This window comes from Bos grunniens, chromosome 14 (genome assembly GCF_055505025.1).
Source record: "Bos grunniens cultivar Pamir isolate PY7600 chromosome 14, Bosgru_T2T1.0, whole genome shotgun sequence".
In the NCBI taxonomy this organism is placed as follows: Eukaryota; Metazoa; Chordata; class Mammalia; order Artiodactyla; family Bovidae; genus Bos; species Bos grunniens.
The window spans coordinates 73,634,203-73,656,346 of record NC_141178.1 but is presented as its reverse complement, the minus strand read 5'-3'; the positions used below and the strand labels follow the sequence as shown (position 1 = coordinate 73,656,346).

General features: G+C 42.9%; 1 protein-coding gene across 6 annotated transcripts in view; it reads left to right on the top strand.

The window, feature by feature from the left end:
* Window positions 1-22,144, top strand: part of ADCY8 (adenylate cyclase 8) — a 227,919-nt gene that overhangs the window by 151,235 nt on the left and 54,540 nt on the right. For 4 of the 6 annotated variants that reach the window (XM_086335569.1, XM_086335572.1, XM_086335571.1 and 1 more), the window contains one exon: window positions 6,053-6,153. The exons of the other annotated variants lie outside the window; for them this stretch is intronic. In XM_086335569.1, the coding sequence (XP_086191695.1) occupies window positions 6,053-6,153 (101 nt within the window). The remainder of the gene's footprint in view (window positions 1-6,052; window positions 6,154-22,144) is intronic. 6 annotated transcript variants of the gene reach the window in all.

Sequence of the window (22,144 nt, the reverse complement as noted above, 5' to 3'; positions counted from 1 at the left end):
CAGTTCAGTTCAGTTCAGTCGCTCAGTCGTGTCCAACTCTTTGCGACCCCGTGAATCGCAGCATGCCAGGCCTCCCTGTCCATCACCATCTCCCAGAGTTCACTCAGACTTACGTCCATCAAGTTGGTGATGCCATCTCATCCTCTGTTGTCCCCTTCTCCTCCTGCCCCCAATCCCTCCCAGCATCAGAGTCTTTTCCAATGAGTCAACTCTTCGCATGAGGTGGCCAAAGTACTGGAGTTTCAACTTCAGCATCATTCCTTCCAAAGAACACCCAGGGCTGATCTCCTCTAGAATGGACTGATTGGATCTCCTTTACATAGACTCAAATTTTTAATACATTTTCTTTCTTTGTATTGTAAACCACATCACTGAAATATGATCGTTCACCTTGTGAAGATGATTTTATCTTAAAAACAGCAAAGTCTCAGCAGATGAATGTTAGGTAGTTAGAATAGGAAAAGGGAACCCAGGAAAGGTGACTAAAAGACAAGGAAGGGAAAAGCCCCCGAAAATAAAACAAAGGATGGTCTGAGGACTGGAGTGAGGACCTCATGTAGAACAAACAGCATTCCTGGCTAGCCCAATTCACATACGGCAGGCCTGGGGAGAGAAAAAACATATAATAAGAGAAGCCAAAGGACCGAGGGTCTCTCTCTCGCTCTCTCTCCCTCTCTTGGTCTCTCTCGGTCTTTCTGTCTCTCTCTGCCTCTCTCACTCTCTCTCTCTTCTCTTCATGTCTTTTGGGTCATCATGCCCTCACACCTCAAGGATGTATTTTTCTTTATTTTCTAAATAAAACTGAGCTGTAACACGGAGCTGTAACACTGATCTGTCCGAGAGCTGTGACATAGTCTGTCCGAGGGCTGTAATGCTGGTCCATCGCCTCAAATTTTTGTTGTGACGAAACAGAACCGAGGAAATTGCACACTCCCTTGACATAATATGGGATTCCCTGGTGGCTCAGATGGTAAAGTGTCTGCCCACAATGTGGGAGACCTGGATTCGGTCCCTGGGTCGGGGAGATCCCCTAGAGAAGGAAATGACAACCCACTTCAGTACTCTTACCTAGACAATTGCACGGAAGGAGGAGCCTTGTGGGCTACAGTCCATGGGGTTGCAAAGAATCTGACACAACCAAGTGACTTCACTTTCTTTATTTAGACCTTGAACTTTGGGGTTAAACAGTCTGGATTCCCTCTTTACAATCTGTGAGGTCCTGCTTGTGTTACTCAATAATTTTCAGTTTCATTATCTGCAAAATGGGGATATGATAAATACAATCTTCTTAAAAGTGTTGTCATGATAATTAAATGAGATCATCCACAATAAGCACTTAGCATATTGCCTACTTATTATTATTCAATTTGTTATCCTAGATTTTGGCCCTTTTCTGAACTGACCCTTTCCTGAATCAACCAAATCCCTGCACATTGAAAAATAATAGTACAGTTGTCCCTTTCTACTGCAGGGCATTGGTTTCAGGACCATAGATACCAAGATCATACAACGATGTAGTATTTGCACATAATCTACACACATCCTCTCATAGACTTCAAATCATCTCTAATTTACTTAAAATTCAAATGCTATGTTAATAGTTGCAGATACAGTTGTAAATACTATGTAAATAATCACCAGTGAGTAGCAAATTCAAGTTTTGCTTTGGGGAACTTTCTGGAGGTTTTTTTTTTTTTTTCCACAAGTATTTTTGATTTGTGGTTGGTTGAATCTGCTAGTGTGGAACACCTGGATATAAAGGGGTACCTATAATCAAAATTTTAAGCTCTCAAAGGAAGCATTTGTAATTTGTTCCAAGTATTATGGCCTTTTTAATGGGTATTAATCCCATCCACAGTTAGCTCAGTTACTGTCTTCAGGACATTTCCCGTCCAAAGACAGTGGTGTAGTGGAGCAAAAACTCCAGTAGGAGCCAGGATGTGGCTTGTTGTCAGAACTTTGCCACCAACCACCTGATTGACTTTGACTAGTTCTTTCCCACGTCTGATTCTCAAGTTCTTCATTTTTAACATATGCAATGGCCAAGTCCTCTTATAGATTAAGGACTCAGTGAATTATAGGACACCTTTTCCAAAGGTCCCCAGAGAAGGGAGAATTCTATCCCTTTGGCGAAAGATCTTATAGGAGGCAAAGGAAGGCATAAAGACAAAAGTCTTTTTCTAAGACAAAAGATCACATAGGAGATTGTAATTCCCCTTAGAAGAATCCTTTCTAACATGATGGACCCATCAGTCAGCAACATTTTGGGGCACTCTACTGAGTACAAGGTACAATTTTGTACAGAAAAATGGACGACAGCATTCTAGAAAGCAACACTTGGAAAATGTAACAAATGCATTAAGTCCCTTATATAGGAGCATTTATGTTGAGAACTTTCAAAGATGCAAATGTGTGTTCTTCAGTGTCAGGTGGGAGTGAACTTGCAGCTTGCCCTCTGTCTCCTACTCCTGATGACCTTTCAGCTCCACCATGTCACACCTCCTCTCTGTCCTCCAGTCAGTAACTCTTCTTGTCTGTTCACTCGATGCCAGCCCCTGTATGCCAGCTGTTGTACTTTTCAAGGTACTGAAGATTGAAAATTCTTTATTTTCTGTGTGTGTGTTTTTTACATGCTATTTTTGTGAAAAGTACTAAGCTTATTACAGTATAACACTATATAGCCAATCATGTTAGTTACCTAGGTTAACTTTGTTGGACTTATGAACAAACTGGACTTAGGCGCTCTTGGAAAGGAACTCATTTGTATATAGGGGACTTACTGTATAGCAATAAAATATGTATAATTCATTGATTATAGTAAATAATTATATAAGGTTACCATGTGCTACATGCATGACTCTAAGCACTTTACGTATATCAACTCATTTCATCCTCCCGGCAACCCACACAAGATAGCTTTTATTATTGTCCCCTTTTTCTGGGTGAGGAAACTGTGATGTGCAAAACTTGGTAAGTTTGTCCAAGGTTACGTTGCTTATAAGTGGTGAAGCTGGGATTCAAATCCTGGTGGTCTAGCTCTAAATTACGCCATGCTCGCCACTAAGACATAAAAGAGTAAGTGGGGCCAAGTGAGGACAGAGAGGAGGCAAGATAAAGAGTCTAACTATGGCAGGAAGGAGAATACGTGTAACTTAATATAGCTGTGAACCAGAGCGTTCAGATCTTCACAAGTCAAGAGGAAGTGAAATGAATCACCAGTCTCAGCACCCTCTCATTCTAAGCCAATTAAGGATGTTCTTTCCACAGTTCTGTCTCCTTTGCATTTCCAAAGTAACAATGCACTCCATTATGAAACCAATATTTTATATTTAATTGGTATCATCTTCACAGATCTTATAAGTTTCTTCCTTTCTGTGACCTGTCCTAAGCACTGGAGTTCAAACATGAAAAGATAGAAGTTATTATTAAATTCTAGCATAACAAAATACAGTAAAATGGAACAGCTTTGCAAAACCTATGAATTATATTCATTCTCCCATTTGACAGATAAGAAAACTGAGGTTAAAGGGAATTGGCTTTGTTCACTGTGAAACACTGACAGAGTGGAGGATCTGGGGGCCAAGTAAGTCCTCCTACTTCATCACCAACCAACTTGCCATCAGAAGAAAATAAGCTTGCTCAAACTCATGTTCACTGAGTCAGTGATGCCATCCAACTATCTCATCCTCTGCTGACCCCTTCTCCTCCTGCCCCCGATCTTCCCAGAATCAGGGTCTTTTTCAGTGAGTCGGCTCTTCACATCAGGTGGCCAAAGTATTGGAGCTCCAGCTTCCTGCATCAGTCCTTCCAATGAATATTCAAGGGTTTGTTTCCTTTAGGATTGACTGGTTTGATTTCCTTGAGGTCCAGGGAGCTCTCAGGAGTCTTCTTTAGCACCAGATTCAAAGCATCAATTCTTCGGCACTCAACCTTCTTTATGGCCCAGCTCTCTCAACTGTACATGACTATCAGAAAAACCATAGTTTTGACTATATGGACCTTTGTCAGCAAAGTGATGTCTCTGCTTTTTAATATGCTGTCTAGGTTTGCCATAGCTTTTCTTCCACGGAGCAAGAGTCTTTTAATTTAATGGCTGCAGTCATTCTCCACAGTGATTTTGGAGCCCAAGAAAATAAATTTTGTCACTGTTTCCATTTTTTCCCATCTATTTGCCATGAAGTGATGGGACTGGATGCCATGATCTTAGTTTTTTGAATGTTGAGTTTTAAGCCAGCTTTTTTGCTCATCTCTTTCACCTTCACCAAGAGGCTCTTTAGTTCCTCTTTGCTTTCTGCCATTATGGGGGATTATATACAAGAAAAACTATTATTGTTGTTTTTAAAATCTCATTATCAAGTCTATATAACCAAGTTGGTTTGAAATCAGTCAACAAAGAATAATTAGATCTTGTGCAACTGGTCGTTAGAAAGAATTCAGACATTTATCGTTCTTTGAATTAACTGCTTTGTGGCTAACTCTTATTTTCAAGTTGGTATGTGTGGGTCTCTCTGATGGTGCCCTGTTCTTAGGCACTGCTCTAGAAAACTGTCAGTAACACGAGTTTTCTATCATTTTATCAAGAGTGGAGATTCCACATGATTTTTCAGGGACATGTTCACCTCGAGGTATGGAGCAGGTTGTCAGCAAACAGGCAGAGGACTCAGCACCAGTGAGTAGAAAAAACATTGCCCTCTGACAGCGATGAATGTGCAGTTTCTGAGCTGCATTGGTGCCTGCACCATGCAGTTCACTAACTGCAGGTCATTCCCACTCTCCAAATCACAGCCATGACAGCGAGCAGCGAGTTCAGTCTAAAACCTAGACCACACCAAGGAGTAGGCAAGAGAATAAAAATCATGTTACCAAGGACTGGACTCCCATACCAACAGTAAGTTTGACTAATTTTATGATTTCATTGACCCAAGTAAGTCTTCTCTTAGTATTAGGGACATAGAGCATGAGAACTCTTCCAGAAAAGAAGGAAGTTTTATGAAGGAAGTTCTCATGCTTCCTTCATAAAATCATGGTGAAATTCAAATTGAGGATCAAAGACATTGCAAAGTCAGACTTAGCATTCTGTTCCCACCCCTCAAAATGTTATGCGCTATGTGATCTATGGTGAGTTACTAGACCTCTCTGGCATTAAGACAAAAAGAGGGACTTGGTTGTAGGCTAACTTTAAGACCTTTTTCAGTTTTAAAAATCCTTTCTTCCTTCTGAAGGAATTGGATTATTCCTCAGTTTAGTGACTCAAAGTTCAGGAAACTAGGCAAGACTAAGACAAGTATATATACGTTCAGTGCTGACCTTCCGGAAGCTTTTAAGGGTGGACAATGAAATTACTGACTACTCTGGATAATCAAAATAAAGTTAGCACCATTCCCCAGGGCCACCTCGAGCAGACAACAGAAGGGCAATCAAGCATATTGGTCCATCAGTCTTGGTTTCTCTTGTACAAAATGAAAGGACTGCCCTTGCTGGAGATTTTCTTGGTCTTTTCTATTCTAAGACTCCATGAATTTATTTTTCAATAGTTTTCATGAAAAAGGGGGGCAGAAGGACTCTATGGTCAAAAATTTCCTTGTGTCCCCAAGAGCAAGATCCTTGAATGACTTAACGTTTACTCATGAAGAAAGTCCATGTGAATTTGATTTGCTACGTATATGGATGTGTGCTCTGCTGTTTTGTTCAGATGATGTGAGTTCAGAGGAAGGAGGAGAACTGATTTATAAGCTCATGCAAAGTCCCTCTCCCATTCCCTTTTGCTATAAAGGAAATCGCTCCCTTTTGCTATAAAGGAGATCATATTCACCCCTGGGCTCTCGCTGGAAGGCTGGTGGGAGGGATAGAGGTAATGCCCGCAAAGATTTATTAACATATGGATGCCTCTTAATGTCAAATAAATATACATATATATATATATATATATTGAAATGCCTTATCTTTTCTTGATGTTTCCCCCTGACTCCAAACACTGGTAAAAGCTTAACTCTTCCAAGAGCCCAACTCTGCTGCAATGTAATTCATTCTCCCCTTTCTTTTTTAATTACAGTATTCTCAAATGAGGGATGAAGTATTCAAATCAAACTTGGTCTGTGCGTTTATCGTTCTTCTATTTATCACGGCAATACAAAGCTTGCTTCCTTCTTCAAGGTAAATATGAAAGGACTAAGTTATCAGATGCAATGTCTCTGAGAGCTGACGGGCCCTCACCTGGAGCCAGCCACTGACCTTTTCAAGGGATCGGAATTTGAGATAACAGGATCTCGGATTCATAGCCAAACATTTGATGACAGCAGGGTCTGTTTTGGTTGTCTCACTCTGCATAATAACCTCATTACTCTCCCAAGGCAAGAACTTTTTCCCAATCTCAATAAAAACAACAACAAAAATCAACACAGGGTACCCTCTTATTTGACATGGCACCCATGAATGCAGAAAGTAAGTATAAATCCCTCCATCACCATTAACGGGTCCCTTTGTTAATTGCATCTTTATTGTTTATAGATAGAATATCCTAACTTTCAGGGTCAGCGAAATTGGCACTTTCATAATACTACAATCAAATATATGTGGCCATTCCCTGATCCAAATTCTTTACATATACCAACACATTTAATTCTCATGACAACTCTATGGGGTAGGTACTGTTATTATCCCCACTTAAAAAGGAGAAAACTGAGGTTCAGAGTAGTGAATAGAGTTGCCTAACGTCTCACAGGTAAAAAATGTTACATCCTAGATTCAAACCAGATTCCACAGCCTGGAGTCTTAACACTATTAGACACAGACTTGCATCATACAGGTTATAGGTGCAAGAGCCAGCATTAGAAGCTAGTTCTAGAGTCATCCAATGGTCATGTTTTTTGCTATCTCCTGTACTGGAAGGTAACACTTGCCTCTTTTTTCAGATAAATTCCCTTCCCCCTAAACTTGCCAGGAATTTCCCCATGTCGCATGGTTAAAAATAACATCAACAAATATTAGTTAAACGTCTAATACAGGCAATGCAACTCGCTGGCCCCTCAAGACGGTATCATTTTGCAGGAGGAACTCTGCACCTTCTAAGATGTAATTTAGTGAGAAAGAGAGACATTAATAATGGCTTCCAGTTACTGAGCATCTATTATGTGCTAAATCCTTTACACAGATTATCTCAATAAAGGCTCAAAAATAACCAATTAGTGAGGCAGCATTCTAATCCCCATCCATATAGTGACAGAGCTGGATTTGAACAGAGACAGTCTATGCTTTTAATACTTAACTGCTTTGCGCAAAATCAGTGATTCATCCTGCCTAGGTGGTTTAAAGAAAGTTGGCAGAAGGGTTGATGTTTTGAGCTGAGCAGGATGAAGGAAAAAGAGTGGAAGGGTGTTCCCAGTTTAGAAAACAGTGCAGGAAAAAGCCCAGGGATGTGAACGACCTCGTGTCTGTAGCACAGTAAGTGGAAGACTCTAGAGTAAAGCATTTGTACAAGGATTTGGTGGGCGCCATGGCTAAATGAGGAGGTAACCAGCAGGAGTTCAATGTCAACATGCTATGTTAAGGAATTTTATAATTGAATCTGGGAGCAAGAAAGAGACCCTGTGAAAGTTTTTGAGGAAGGGTGTAGCATGACTCTGTGACAGAAAGATGTTCGACTCAAGGGCATGGCAATGCTTGACCTTTTCCTGATTAGCGGGGATATAAGGAAAAAGAGGGCTTGGGTGCAGGAGGAGAAGGGGACTATAGGAGATGAGATGGCTGGATGGCATCACCAACTCGACGCACACGAGTTTGGGTGAACTCCGGGAGTTTGTGATGGACAGGGAGGCCTGGTGTGCTGCGATTCATGGGGTCACAGAGTTGGACACGACTGAGTGACTGAACTGAACTGAAGGAGAAGGAATCAAACCAGTCAGTCCTCAAGGAAATAAACCCTGAATTCCAATGAATATTGGAATGACTGATGCTGAAGCTGAATCATCTTTGACCACTTGATGTGAAGAGTCAACTCATTGGAAAAGACCCTGATGCTGGGAAAGATTGAAGGCAGAAGGAAAAGGGGGCAGTGGAGGATGAGATGGTTAGATGGCATCACTGACTCAATGGATATGAATTTGAGCAAATTCCAGGAGAGAGTAGAGGGCAGAGGAGCCTGGTGTGCTGCAGTCCTTGGGGTCACAAAAAGTCGGAGATGACTTAGCAATTGAACAACGACAAAAGAAAAAGGGGATTGTGGGAAAATGGTGGTACATCTCTGAAATTATATGTTTCTGAATTTCTCAGAATTCCCACATATCTGAGCAACTAGATAGCAAAACCAAAAACCTCAAGGACCATATTTGCAACAAACAGAATTAATGTGATAAACCCAAAAATTTCAAAATGGGAATGACAGTCTCCCAAGAGCCCCAAGACTGGTGTCATATCAGTATCTGTGTGGAAGGAATTGGAAATAAACAGGCAGATATCTGTCAGATGCAGGAAGAGAAGAGTCCCAGTAAGAAAGTGCCATGGACCAAATTGCAAAAGCAATTGAAAGTGGGAAGGGGTTTGCCCAATCCAACATCAGGTGAGCATGAAGACTTACAGTTAAGGTTCAAAGAGCTACAACCATCAGACACTGTGAGCTCCTAAAACTGACCAACCAAATCTCCCTCCCAGGACAGGGCCCTGTGTGAATAGGATCAAAATTACTCACAGTGAGGGCTATAGTAAAGAAGAAAAGGGATGGTCCAATTAAAAATGGAAAAGGAATCTAGCCATCAAGTTTTGAATGCTATATGAAAACAGCTAAAGGAAGCTCTGTGGGGGCGTCCCCAGTGGCTCAGTGGTTAAGAATCCACCTTGCAATGCAAGGGACACGGGTTTGATCCCCAGTCCAGGAAGATTCCACATGCAATGGAGCAACTGAACCTGTGCACCACAACTGCTGAGCCTTTACTCTAGAACCCACGAGCCACAACCACTGAGCCCGCATGTTGCAACTCCCGAAGCTCATGCACCTGAAGCCTGTGATCCTCTACGAGAGAAGCCACTGCAGTGAGAAGCCCATGCACCATGACGAACAATAGCCCCCACTCCCTGCAACCAGAGGAAGACTGCGTGCAGCAACAAAGACCCAGCACGGCCAAAATAAAATAAATCTTTTTTTAAAGACAAGAAAACTCTACGGAGTTTAAAAAAAAAACAACTACCCCAACCCACACTTCTTTATAAATTCTCTTTTTTTCTTGTAATAGCTTCGTATGGGATTGCCACCAATACATTTTGTTGTTAATTTTTGTGTAATTAGCAAAATTTGTGTAGAACAAAAATTAGCAACAAAATGTACTGGTGGCAATCTCCTACAAAGCTATTATAAGAAAAAGAATTAAAAGTAGATTAGCACTTTGCTCTATAGCAGTAATTAACACAATGTTGTAAGTCAGCTATATTTCAATAATAAAGTAAAATAGATTGATTTCCTTATTGGCAATGACACTCCAAAAGACATGCTTACAATAGATACCAAAATTTTAACCTACCAGCTGAAACCCTTAATGTGATTCAAAGCAGCCTATAACAACCTAAATCGGAATTAGAAAAAACTTAGAAATTTGGGATGAGTGCTCAAAAAGAATATAAAAGAAAGGTACATTTCAGAAATGCAGATTTTAATATGAGGAAACATAAGCCACATAAATGCAGCACATAATGCCTTAAGATAAATAGAAGGTGGAAAGGAAGAATGCTTTTAAAATCAAGAAGGAGATTTAAAGGATTGGCAGAGCCCTATCCCCCACACTTTATCACCACATCAAGAATCCAGTATATTATTTGAGGACTGTGACTGAAAGAACTGCGAGATCCAGGCTCTTTCTGATAAGTGGGCTTCTCCAGGCAAAAATACTGGACCGGGCTGCCATTCCCTTCCTCATGAGATCTTCCCAACCCAGGGATTAAGCCTGGTCTCCTGCGCTGCAGACGAATTCTTTACCGTCTGAGCCACCAGGGAAGCCCAGTGAATACTTAGGGGAGCTCAGTTCAAGAGAAGAGACAAACCCAAGGAAACAAGAAGAATCTGGAGCCACTGGTACCTACAGATACCGCACTCAACATGGCCCACCCCTTAGCCTGATTAATACATTAATGAATCCCCACAGTGAAGGTCTGTTCACCTCAGTTTCTATAACCTGAAACAATATGACCAGTTTTCAACAGAAAATTACAAGGCATACCAAAAGGGAAGAAGAGACAAAGCAATCATCAGAACCAGACTCAGGTAGGACAGTCTGTTGAAATAATCAGAAAGAGAACTTGAAATAAGTATTGCTACATACCAAGGGTTCAATTGGGAAAAGTAGACATGGTTCAAGAAACGATAGAAGTTCTAAGTAAAAGTCAAAAAGAAACACACTAGAGCTCAAAACCACCATAACAGAAATAATGAATGTCTTTGATGGGCTCATCAATAGATTCAACAAGGCCAAGGAAAGAATCAGTGAGCTTGAATATAGGTCAGTAGAAACTTCCCAAATTGCAAAGCAAACAGAAAAATGAAATGAAAAAAATAATAAAGATCAAAGCATCTAAGAACTTTGGGACAATTCCAAAAAGTATAACTTGTGCATAATCGGAATACCAGAAAGAGATGAAAGAAGATCTGAGCAGGAAAAATCTTTGAAGTAATAATGGCTGAAGATTTTCTTAACGACAGACATCACATCACAGAACCAGGAACCTTAGAGAACACTAGTCAGGATAAACAGAGTAAATAAATAACCAAATAAATAAGTAGCACATTTAAGTAGGTCATATTCAAATTGCAAAAAACTGAAGACAAAGAAAAAATCTTAATAGAAGGCTGGAGTGGTGAGGATAGGGGAGTTACTACTTACCTACAGAGGAACAGGAAGAAATACACCATACTTCTTGTCTGAAACCACGCAAGCATGAAGAGAATGAAAAATGAAATACTTGAAGTGTTGAAAGAAAAAGTCACCCATCTAGAATTCTATATGCTTCAAAGGCGAAAGAGAACTGAAGATTTTATCAGACAAACAAAATGTGCATTTCTATATGACCTTCCCTGCAAGAAATATTTTTTAAAGCTTTTTTTAAAAACAAGAAAAAAGAAAAGGTTTTCAAACATAAGGAAAATGATGTAGGTCAGAAATTTGATCTACACAGAGAAAGGAAGAGCATCAGAAGAGAAATAAATGAAGTTGAAATTTTTTTCTTATTCTTAATTGATCTAAAAGATAACTGTTTAAAGTGACAACATTAACGATGTATTTAATGGTAATAAATATAGATGAGTGAAATGAATGACAGCAACACGATAAGGCATGTGAGGGAGGAACTGGGGATGCTTTAAGGTACCAGTGTTACACACAAAGTGCTACAGCGTAATTTGAAGGTTGTTGCTGCTGGTGGTGTTTAGTCACCAAGTTGTGTCCGACTCTTTGTGACCCCCTGGACTGTAGCCCACGAGGCTTCTCTGTCCATGGGATTTCCCAGGCAAGAATACTGGAGTGGGTTGTCATTTCCTTCTCCAAGGAATCTTCCCAACCCAGGGGTCAAACCTGTGTCTCCTGAATTAGCAGGCAGATTCTTTACCAATGAGCCACCCGGGAAGTCCAATTTGAAGGTTCAGTTCAGTTCAGTTCATTTCAGTCCATTTCAGTCACTCAGTCGTGTCCGACTCTTTGTGACCCCATGAATCGCAGCACACCAGGCCTCCCTGTCCATCATAAACTCTAGAGCAAATACTAAAAAAGAAAAAAAATGATTTAACAAATAAAATTGATATACTAAGAAAGGAAACAAAGTGAAATCATATAAAATGCTCATTTAAAATAAGACAGCATGCAAAAGAAGAGAGGATATTATTTGGAGAGTAAGGAGGAAGAGCATTATTGCATAGATGAAGCCCAGGAGATGCTTTTAGGGTGGTGACACTATTCACTATGATACTGTAATGGTGTCTATATGACACTATGAACTGTCAAATCCCATAAACTTTACAGCCCAAAGAATGACCTTAATGTATAAAACTTTTTAAAAAAATTATTTAGGAATTCAGGGGACCCCATGATGAAATAAGACTATGATAAAAGATTATACCTGTATGAAAAGTGTGAAACAACCTTACTGAAGGGGTTGGGGAGAAAAGATGGGGTTTTCTTAAGTAGCGTTAGGGGGTTTCCTAAGCAGTTTTGGGGATTCATGGGCTCTAGAACTAAGCATAAAAAGAACTGTGCCATGACACTGTACTTTAGCTGATAAAGGTGTTTCTCATGGACGTGTGTGTGAACAACTTGAGCCGCAGTTTATGGGCACTATAAGTTAATGGATTGAGGGAGTCAGGTTTCTCATTGTTGGTCCAGAAGAGGTTACAGACAAGGAGAAAAGGCTAGAATGATCCGTATGGTAAAGGCTTAGAGTAGGAGACATTAGCATGTGTTTGTTAAGCTCACTAGAGTATGTGCCTTTGGGGCATCCCACATGGCGTTAGTGGTAAAAAATTCACCTGCCAATGCAGGAGACTCAAGAGACACATTCAATCAATGCCTGGGTTGGGAAGATGCCCTGGAGCAGGAAATGGCAACCCACTCCAGTATTCTTGCCTGGAAAATTCAATGGACAGAGGAGCCTGGTGGGCTACAGTCCACGGGGCTGCAGAGAGTTGGACCCTACTGAGCGACTGAGCATACACATATATATATATAAACTTAGATATAGGATGTCTACATAAACACAGATATGTTTACAGACACAGATTAGAATGTGTGCTAAGTCACTTCAGTCGTGTCCAGCTCTTTGACACCCCGTGGACTGTAGCCCACCAGACTCTGTCTGTGGAATTCTTCAGGACTGGATTGCCATTCCCAATGTCCTTGCTCTGTCAGCAGAGAATGTCCGGCAGCAATGATGCCTCAGCAATGATAGCACGTCAAGCCATAGGCACAACCCTGATCCTGATTTCTAATATCGATATCCAATGCAAGGAACCAGAGCTCCTTGGAGAGCTGCTGATTCTAAGTCTGGAATAGCAAATATACAAGATGAGCCTGGAACATCATTTAGGGCCAGAAAATTAGGAAGTATTAAAACACACAGTGATGGAAATATATCAAAGGGACATAGGAAAAGCTCCCAAGAACCAGAGTTGGAACAACTTGAGCCAGAAAATAAAGTAATATTGGGTTATTACCCAAAGATTGAGGACAGAAGGAGAAGAGGGCATCAGAGGATGAGATGATGATGGCATCACCGATGCCATAGACATGAACTTGGGCAAACTTCAGGAGATGGTGAGGGACAGAGAGACCTGGTGTGCCGCCATCCATGGGGTTGCAAAGAGTTGGACACAACTGGGTTGGCTGAACAACAACAATAACCCAAAATGTAAAATAAATATCCATGGATTTCACACTGATATAAATAAATGGTTGCATGAATAAAGAAAAGATGAAGAACAAATAAATTTCCCATGGGGAAAAGTCCAAATAATTTATGTAGATACTGTGTCCTTGATGAGGTACAATTTTACCCTCTACTCCTCAGATTGTGGCTACGTTGAAAGTGACTTTCTGCCAAGAAGGACAGTGTGGATGAGGAAAAATAGGGGAGTATACCTCAGCCAGCCGATAATGGTTAAACTCAACAGGGATAAGCCATGTTGATGAGCTGTGATGAGTTGTTCAGATGCTAAGTTGTGTCCAACTCTTTGCAACCGCAAGGACTACAGCACACTAGGCTCGCCTGTCCTTTACTGACTCTTGGAGTCTACTCAAATTCATGTCCAGTGAGTCAGTGGTGCTTTCTAACCATCTCATCCTCTGTTGCCCCCTTCTCCTTTGCCTTCAATCTTTCCCAGCATCAGGGTCTTTTCCAATGAATCGGCTCTTCGCATCAGGTGGCCAAATGAGAATACGCATAAACTCTGTGGTCTTCCTTCCCAAAACCCATCGTCTAATCATGAGGGAACATCAGACATACTGCAGTTGAAAGACATTCTATAAAATACCTGACCCATACTTCTCCCAACAGTCGAGGCCATTTAAAGCAAAGGAAGTATGAAAAACTTGCACAGCAAGAAGAGCTTAAGGAGACATAACAACCAAATAGAAGATGGTATCCTGGACTGGAGCTATAAGTGTGCGAAGTCCTAGAAAGAATATCCAACCCAGTAGGTATAAGCATAATTAGGGGCCAGATTGTGAATTTGAAGTAACACATCACAGTTGTTTTTTAATTTCGGAGATATGTATGATGCTACAGCTGGGATAGGAAATATCCATGATAAGGCTGAAACCTCTTGTCCTACTGCTGCTGCTGCTGCTGCTAAGTCGCTTCAGTCGTGTTCGACTCTGTGCGACCCCAGAGACGGCAGCCCACCAGGCTCCCCCGTCCCTGGGATTCTCCAGGCAAAAATACTGGAGTGGGTTGCCATTTCCTTCTCCAATGCATGAAAGTGAAAAGTGAAAGTGAAGTCGCTCAGTCGTGTCCGACTCTAGTGACCCCATGGACTGCAGCCCACCAGGCTCCTCTGTCCAGGGGATTTTCTAGGCAAAAGTACTGGAGTGGGGTGCCATTGCCTTCTCCATCTTGTCCTGCTAGAATGCAACAAAGTCATAGTGCTTGATAGTCACCTGCAAAGAACTCAGAAGCCACACTGAAGAAGCTTCTACTGTCCCAAGATGGAATAATTAGAGCTATGGTGTGGATAACTGTAAAAACAGTCAATCAAATACCAGCAAATATTTTAAACTTTATGAGTTTATAATGACATTTTTAAGGGTTGATAACCTTTGGTGGATGGTGGGGAATTGATTTGTAATACTTTGGCTTCCCTGGTGGCTCAGACGGTAAAGTGTCTGCCTACAATGTGGGAGACCTGGGTTGGATCCTTGGGTTGGGAAGATCCCCTGGAGAAGGAAATGGCACCCCACTCCAGTATTCTTGTCTGGAAAATCCCATGGACAGATAAGCCTGGTTGGCTACAGTCCACGGGGTCGCAAAGAGTTGGACACGACTGAGCGACTTCATTATCACTATCTATCTATGTGGTTTTCTGTATTTATGATTCATTTTGCAATTTTTTTAAAAAATGTTTTAAATGAGGGAGAGAGAGAGAAGGAAGGCCCATGTACCTCTTCCATGTGGGCGTGGGGAACCCTTGCCTATTGTGAGCTAGGTATGTTCTAGGTGCTGAGGTTACATCACTGAACAGAAAATTTAAAAAAAAAAAAAGAGAGAGAGAGAGACAAAACAACAGTAATCCAAAACACCCTTCCCTTCTGAGCCTTATCATCTAGTGGAAGGACATAAAGAAATATAAAGTATATGCATATGTCTAGATGTATATGCTATAAATGTAGCTATTTATATGCTGTGTATGTAGATATATATGTAGATACTACAGATGGTGACTGCAGCCATGAAATTAAAAGACGCTTACTCCTTGGAAGGAAAGTTATAACCAACCTAGATAGCATATTCAAAAGCAGAGACATTACTTTGCCAACAAAGGTTCGTCTAGTCAAGGCTATGGTTTTTCCTGTGGTCATGTATGGATGTGAGAGTTGGACTGTGAAGAAGGCTGAGTGCCGAAGAATTGACGCTTTTGAACTGTGGTGTTGGAGAAGACTCTTGAGAGTCCCTTGGACTGCAAGGAGATCCAACCAGTCCATTCTGAAGGAGATCAGCCCTGGGATTTCTTTGGAAGGAATGATGCTAAAGCTGAAACTCCAGTACTTTGGCCACCTCACACGAAGAGTTGACTCACTGGAAAAGATTCTGATGCTGGGAGGGATTGGGAGCAAGAGGAGAAGGGGACGACAGAGGATGAGATGGCTGGATGGCATCACTGACTCGATGGACCTGAGTCTGAGTGAACTCCGGGAGCTGGTGATGGACAGGGAGGCCTGGCGTGCTGCGATTCATGGGGTCGCAAAGAGTCGGACACGACTGAGTGACTGATTTGATCTGATCTGATCTGACAGCCTATATATGTAAATCTGTATGTGCTATAGCAATGATATTATAGTGATAATAGCAGATGACACCACCCTTATGGCAGAAAGTAAAGAAGAACTAAAGAGCCTCTTGATGAAACTGAAAGAGGAGAGTTGAAAAAGCTGGCTTAAAACTCAACATTCAAAAAATGAAGATTATGGCATCCGATCCCATTGCTTCATGGCAAATAGATGGGGAAACAATGGTAACAGTGACAGAGTTTATTTTCTTAGGCTCCAAAATCACTGCAGATGGTGACTGCAGCCATGAAATTTAAAGATGCTTGCTCCTTTGCAGAAAAGCTATGACCAACCTAGACAGCATACTAAAAAGCAAAGACATTACTTTGCCAACAAAAGTCCATCTAGTCAAAGCTATGGTTTTCCAGTGGTCATGTATAGATGTGAGAGTTGGACTATAAAGAAAACTGAGCACTGAAGAATTGATGCTTTTGAACTGTGATGTTGGAGAAGACTCTTGAGAGTCCCTTGAATTGCAAGGAGATCCAACCAGTCCATCCTAAAGGAAATCAGTCCTGAATATTCAGTGGAAGGGCTGATGCTGAAACCAAAGCTGCAATACTTTGACCACTTGATGTGAAGAACTGACTCACTGGAAAAGACCCTGATGCTGGGAAAGATTGAGGGCAGGAGGAGAAGGGGACGACAGAGGATGAGATGGTTGGATGACATCACCGACTCGATGGACATGAGTTTGAGGAAGTTCTAGGAGTTGGTGATGGATAAGAAGGCCTGGCGTGCTGCAGTCCATGAGGTCGCAGAGTCGAACATGACTGAGCGACTGAACAGCAACAAAAACGGCAATGAATACATCAGGATGGGGTACCAGGGAATGCCATAGGAGAATGGGTCTCCTGACTACCCAAGAGCATGCAGGGTCTAGGGTCATGGGGAAAGGGCTGGTCTCAGGGTGGTGAGCTGTGTGTGTTTGTGGGGTCCGGTCAGGTGTACCCAAATTCCCTGGACTCACCTCCTCACTCTCACCAGTGAGGATGTGGGTGTGGTCACAGCTGATGAGTGCTCCCTCCCGCCCTGGAGCACAGGGCGTTGACGTTCCCACAAACATCCTGCGAGCACTTACTGTGTGCCTGCCCATGCTGGACGCTGGAGATGCGGTCCCTGGCATCATACAGCTGGCAGTCTACCCGGGGGAAAGCCCATGAGGTGAACAACTGCAGCGGAGTGCAATGACTCATGATAGCGCGAAAGTGCGGTGAGGCGGGGGGATCAGGGCAGCTGTCCCAGAAGGGACGCTGACACCTGAGCCACCTCCTGAGGGTCTTTCCCCGGCCACGACAGAGGACTGAGACGAAGGCTGAGAGCAGCAGGGGGAGAGCTGGAAATCGGGTGTTCTGGAGGTGAGGGATGTGTAAGCCTTGCGGAGGAATTGTGACTGGTTGGCAGAGAAGACTTCATTTAAGCTTTCCTTTTAATTTTAGTTTTTTAAAATTTTTATTTATTTATTAATGGCTGTGCTGGGTCTTCGTTGCTGCACTCGGCCTTTCTCTAGTCGTGGCGAGAGGCGCTGCTCTCGGTCGTGGCGCACGGACTTACTGCTGCAGCTTCTCTTGCTACCGCACGGGGCTCTAGATGTGTGGGCTCCAGTGGTGGCACCTGGGTTTAGTTGCCCTTTGGCATATGAGATCTTTCCAGACCAGGGGTCAAACCAGTGTCCTTGCATTGGAAGGCAGATTCTTAACTGCTGAACCACCAAGGAAGCCCCACAGAAGCATTTTAATCCAACAAGGGACGTGACTGGATTTCTGTTTAGAAGGGATGGATGATGAGGGGAGAAGACAAGGTCTGCGGTTGGGAAGACCATTTGGGAGGCAATGGCAAAACTCCAGGTGAGAAATAAGAGGGACCAGACAGTGACACAGAAGCAAGCCTGAGAGGATGAACTTGCTCCATATTTAGGACAGAGAGTTGACGGTTTCCAGGACTGACTGTGTGTAGGGGATGAGAGTGAAGGAGGAGCCCAGGCCGGACCTGAGGACCTGCTCCTGGGACAGGAGAAGGGGTCGCCACGCCCCCTCTTTCCCAGCTGGCCTTCCCAGGAAAGGTGACCAAGGAAGCTGAGCCACCTTGATGCCCAATTCCTGGGTTCCAGGGGCAAGAGATCTAGAACCTCACCTAGCAGCTGACTGGATGATGTCTCTGACTCTGGGGTGCAAGCGGAAGCCAGGAACTAAAACACCAGCCAGGGTCTTCCCTGGTAGTCCAGTGGTTGAGACTCCATGCTTCCAATGCAGAGGGTGTGAGTTCGATCCCTAGTCAGGAACTAAGATCCCATATGCCGTGCAGGGTATGGCAAAAAAAAAAAAATCCTTTTTAATAAAAAAAAAAGAAGTACCAGCCAGCACCCCAACCTCACGTGCTCAGTGCAGAGAAAACACTGACAGTGAAGACAGCTTCCAAGCTTGAGCTCTGACCAGACAGCCCACATATGTTGGGAACTGAGTGGCCCGTGGGCCCAGACAGCCCAGCCTTTCTTCCCTGTGAGCGCTTTCCTCTCCAACTCACTTTGTTTCTGATTGATTCTCTGAGACTGAACAGATGGTAGGTGCCTTGCAGTTGCCTTTCTTCCATCATGGACTCTTTAGCAGATGAGCCAATCTTTGCTCATATGACCACAGCCAATTCCCAGGCCCAAAGCAAAAATTAATGGACCCTGGCAAAGAAAGACAGTGTTTTGCCTGGTTCTTTCCTTTAATCTCCGCATGCCTGCAGCTGTTCCTCTCCAAGAAGGGGAAACTGAGGAAAGACCAGAAGATACCTTCTGTAATAAGAGAACCTGTATCTAAGTCTGCGCACATGGTAATGAGAGAGAGGGAGGGAAGGAGGGGAGAAAGGGAGAGGGAAAAGGTAGGAGGGAAAAGAGAGAGGGAGCAAGCAAGAGAAGGCCAATGAGAGGAAAGGGAGAGGCACAGGATCTTAATTCTTTCTGTGCATCTTACTGGCTGTATGTATGTATTATACTTGACCTCTCTGAAGCTTCAGTTTTCTCATCTATAAAATAACTATGCCAGCTTCCCAGGGCTGCTATAAGCATCAGATGAGCCATGCCCATTTTGATAAATTCTGACTCCCTTTCCCTTCCTGAGTCACCGTATTTCCCCCCAATCAAGAGGCTACAAATACTGACCTCTCAGGGTTGCTACGAGGATCAGGTGTACCTCTGGACCCATGGGCTCTTTGTCAGTTCTAACGTGTGGTACCAATGTCGTCTTTCAGTGTGCACTTCTGTTTTCCTGTTGCACCACCAGCCACCATAGGCTTTTCACTCATTTCCCAGATCCCTGTCTCCCCAGCAAATGCCCAGTCATGATACCAGCCAGCACCCTGTTTTAATGACATACTGCAGAGAGCAAATTAGAACTTAAGGTCTAGAAATGTTCTGGATGGAGCTGTTTGCAAATTCTTTGTCATTCATTTTCAGACTCGATTTCAGAAATGAAAGGTTTCCTTGCCTCTTAGGTGCATCAACAATGCAAAAGCAAATTCAGACTCCCTGGATGCCTGAGTAGCTCTATAATTAGATAAAAAATGCAATTGATGTTATAATGTTTACATGTGCAGAAATAAATGAACGCTGAAGAGCTGCTGCAGAGATTTCCAGAGGAATGTTTATGTAGCGCCAGTAGCTTGCTTAGAAAGCCTATCTTGCCATTAATATTCCTCCCAGAGATCTTTAAAATGCTTTTTCTGATTTTCACCATGAATAGAGAAAGAAAATGAATGTTTTTTTTTTTTTTGAGCTCTTCTTATGTGCTAAGCATTACATTACTTTATTATTTTATCCTCAGAGCCTCCTTTAAGAGGTGGACTTAAAAATCCTGGCTTTGCAGATAAAAATATGTTACTGGGGGAAAAAAAAATTAAGATGCTCAGAAGAATTCGCTACCTTGCCCCAGGTGTGTTATTAGCTATGTTTCAGAGCTACAGGTTCAAACACACAGGGCTTTGCTCTTAGCTACCTTTTACCTCCTGCCCATCAGGACTTCCTGGGGCAACCTGAGCTTCCTTGTCTAAAGGAAGAGATGGTCTGGCCAAAGGGAGGAGATGACCAAGTCTCTTCCCACCGGGAAAGTCAAGGCTCTAGCTTCCTGAGTATCCCATCCTCCTTCTGGATCTAGAAGGAGGAGAGGACAAGCATCTGAACTTTGCATAAACACTGACCTTGAGCAGCGATTCTGCCCTCCAGGAAGAACCAGGTCCACTGAACACTCCAGATGAATGCTGACCAGTAGGGCTGGTCCTTCCTCCTCTCGTAAAGGATACATCAGGGAGGGCAGGCAGAGGTGCTGAAGTGTGGATAGGAATACAGCCTATGGAGGCTGATGAGAAGAGAAAGTCTTCTCTCCCACAAAAAACAAGTCAGTGAGTATTTATCGAGCACTTTCTGTGTACTTAGCCTTATGCCAGGGCTTCCCAGGTGGTGCTAGGGTAAAAAGCCCGCCTGCCAATGCAGGAGATATAAGAGACATGAATTCCATCTCCGGGTTGGAAAGATCCCCTGGAGAAGGAAATGGCAACCCACTCTGGTATTCTTGCCTGAGAAATCCCATGGACAGAGGAGCCTTGCAGGCTACAGTCCAAGCGGTTGCAAAGAGTCGGACACAACCGAAGTGGCTTAGCATAAGCACAAGCCTGATGCCAGGTGTCTTGGAAGAATTCAAAGAAAACTGATCCTTGAAGGATGACCAGGATGTCCCTGCCCTGCACCCCTCACCCCTACCGCCCCCAGAGAGTGAGAAAATACAGAGGTAGGAGGAACAGAACGATTAGGGCAAGTGCTTGAGGATTGCCCGGAGGGTGCAGAGAGATGGAGAAAGAGAAAAGGCAGCGGTGAGAACTTGCCAGGCAGGTACACCGTGCGGAGGTCTGTAGACGACCCAGATGGCAGCCTTGACCATCAAAGAGTCCAAGTCTCCCACTGAGCAGCTTTCAGACTCACCCTTGCTTGATTTGCCTCTGCCTTCGCTTTGGAACAAGATATTCGTATTCTCAGTGGCTGCCTCACATTATTAAGCTGCATCAGCATCAGCCTTGAAATTGGCCCCTTCTCTCCTGGGAGCACCTGACAAAGCGATCCGCCTGCCTTCTCCGTCGTTTGCCTCCCCTGGGTGCCCAGGAATAATGGTGTGTTGTCAGGGAGTGTTTTTCCAGCCTGTTTGGGGGGAAGTTTCCCATCTGTGTGGAGCCTTCTGGGAACCCACTGCTGCACAGACCTTCTGTTCTTATCTTAAACTCCTGCAGAGACTTCCTATCAAGGTGATCCATAAAATCAAAATTGCGCAGGCATTAAAAAAAAAAAAAACCCTCCCAACAATGATACCTGGGCTGTAGAAATCACTTTCCAGCCTTCATGATGGTTGACCACGCAGAGGAAATTGACATTCTACACACTGGTCACTCCCATTCTTCTGCTACTTTGCCCACATTCTCCAATCTTTCCTCCCTAAAATCCTACTCTTCAACCTCCAAGGCCTAACCTAAATGTCACCTCTTCTAGGAAGTCTTCCTTTCCTTGATTTCCTTTCTTATTTCTTAAAATCATGTTTGTTGATTACCTTTTCTCTATCACAACGCAGTATGTATCAGTTCATCATTTGCATATCCATATTCCCTGTAGATTATGATCTCCTAGAAGATGGGCAAAATGTGTCTCTTGTCTTGGTACCCCTGATGCCTCCCTAATAAAACCACAGAAGCAAAAAAAATTACTGCAATCATAGGACCTACATTACTCACCAACATGGCTAAACTTAGCAAAGTGACAAAGTAGAGTGGACTTTCAATCCTAATTCGAATACTTACCAACTCAGTAACTCCTGGGAAGTTGCTGCTCTCTGAGCCTTAACTTTTCATGTGAAAAAAGAGATCAAAAGACCTCTTAGGTTTGTTCCGAGGAATGGAAATGAGATATTATGTATTGATATAAAGTGCTTAGCACATGCCTAAGGACATAATCAAGAGCTCAATACGGTACTTACACTAGTGTTAGTCATAAGAAATAAGAAAGTTTAGACAAGACAGTAAGAAGTGGTAGCGCTAGCAGAAGGTGGGCTCAGGAATTTCGCTGGTGGTCCAGTGGTTAAGACACTGTGCTTCCACCACCAGGGGCACAAGTTTGA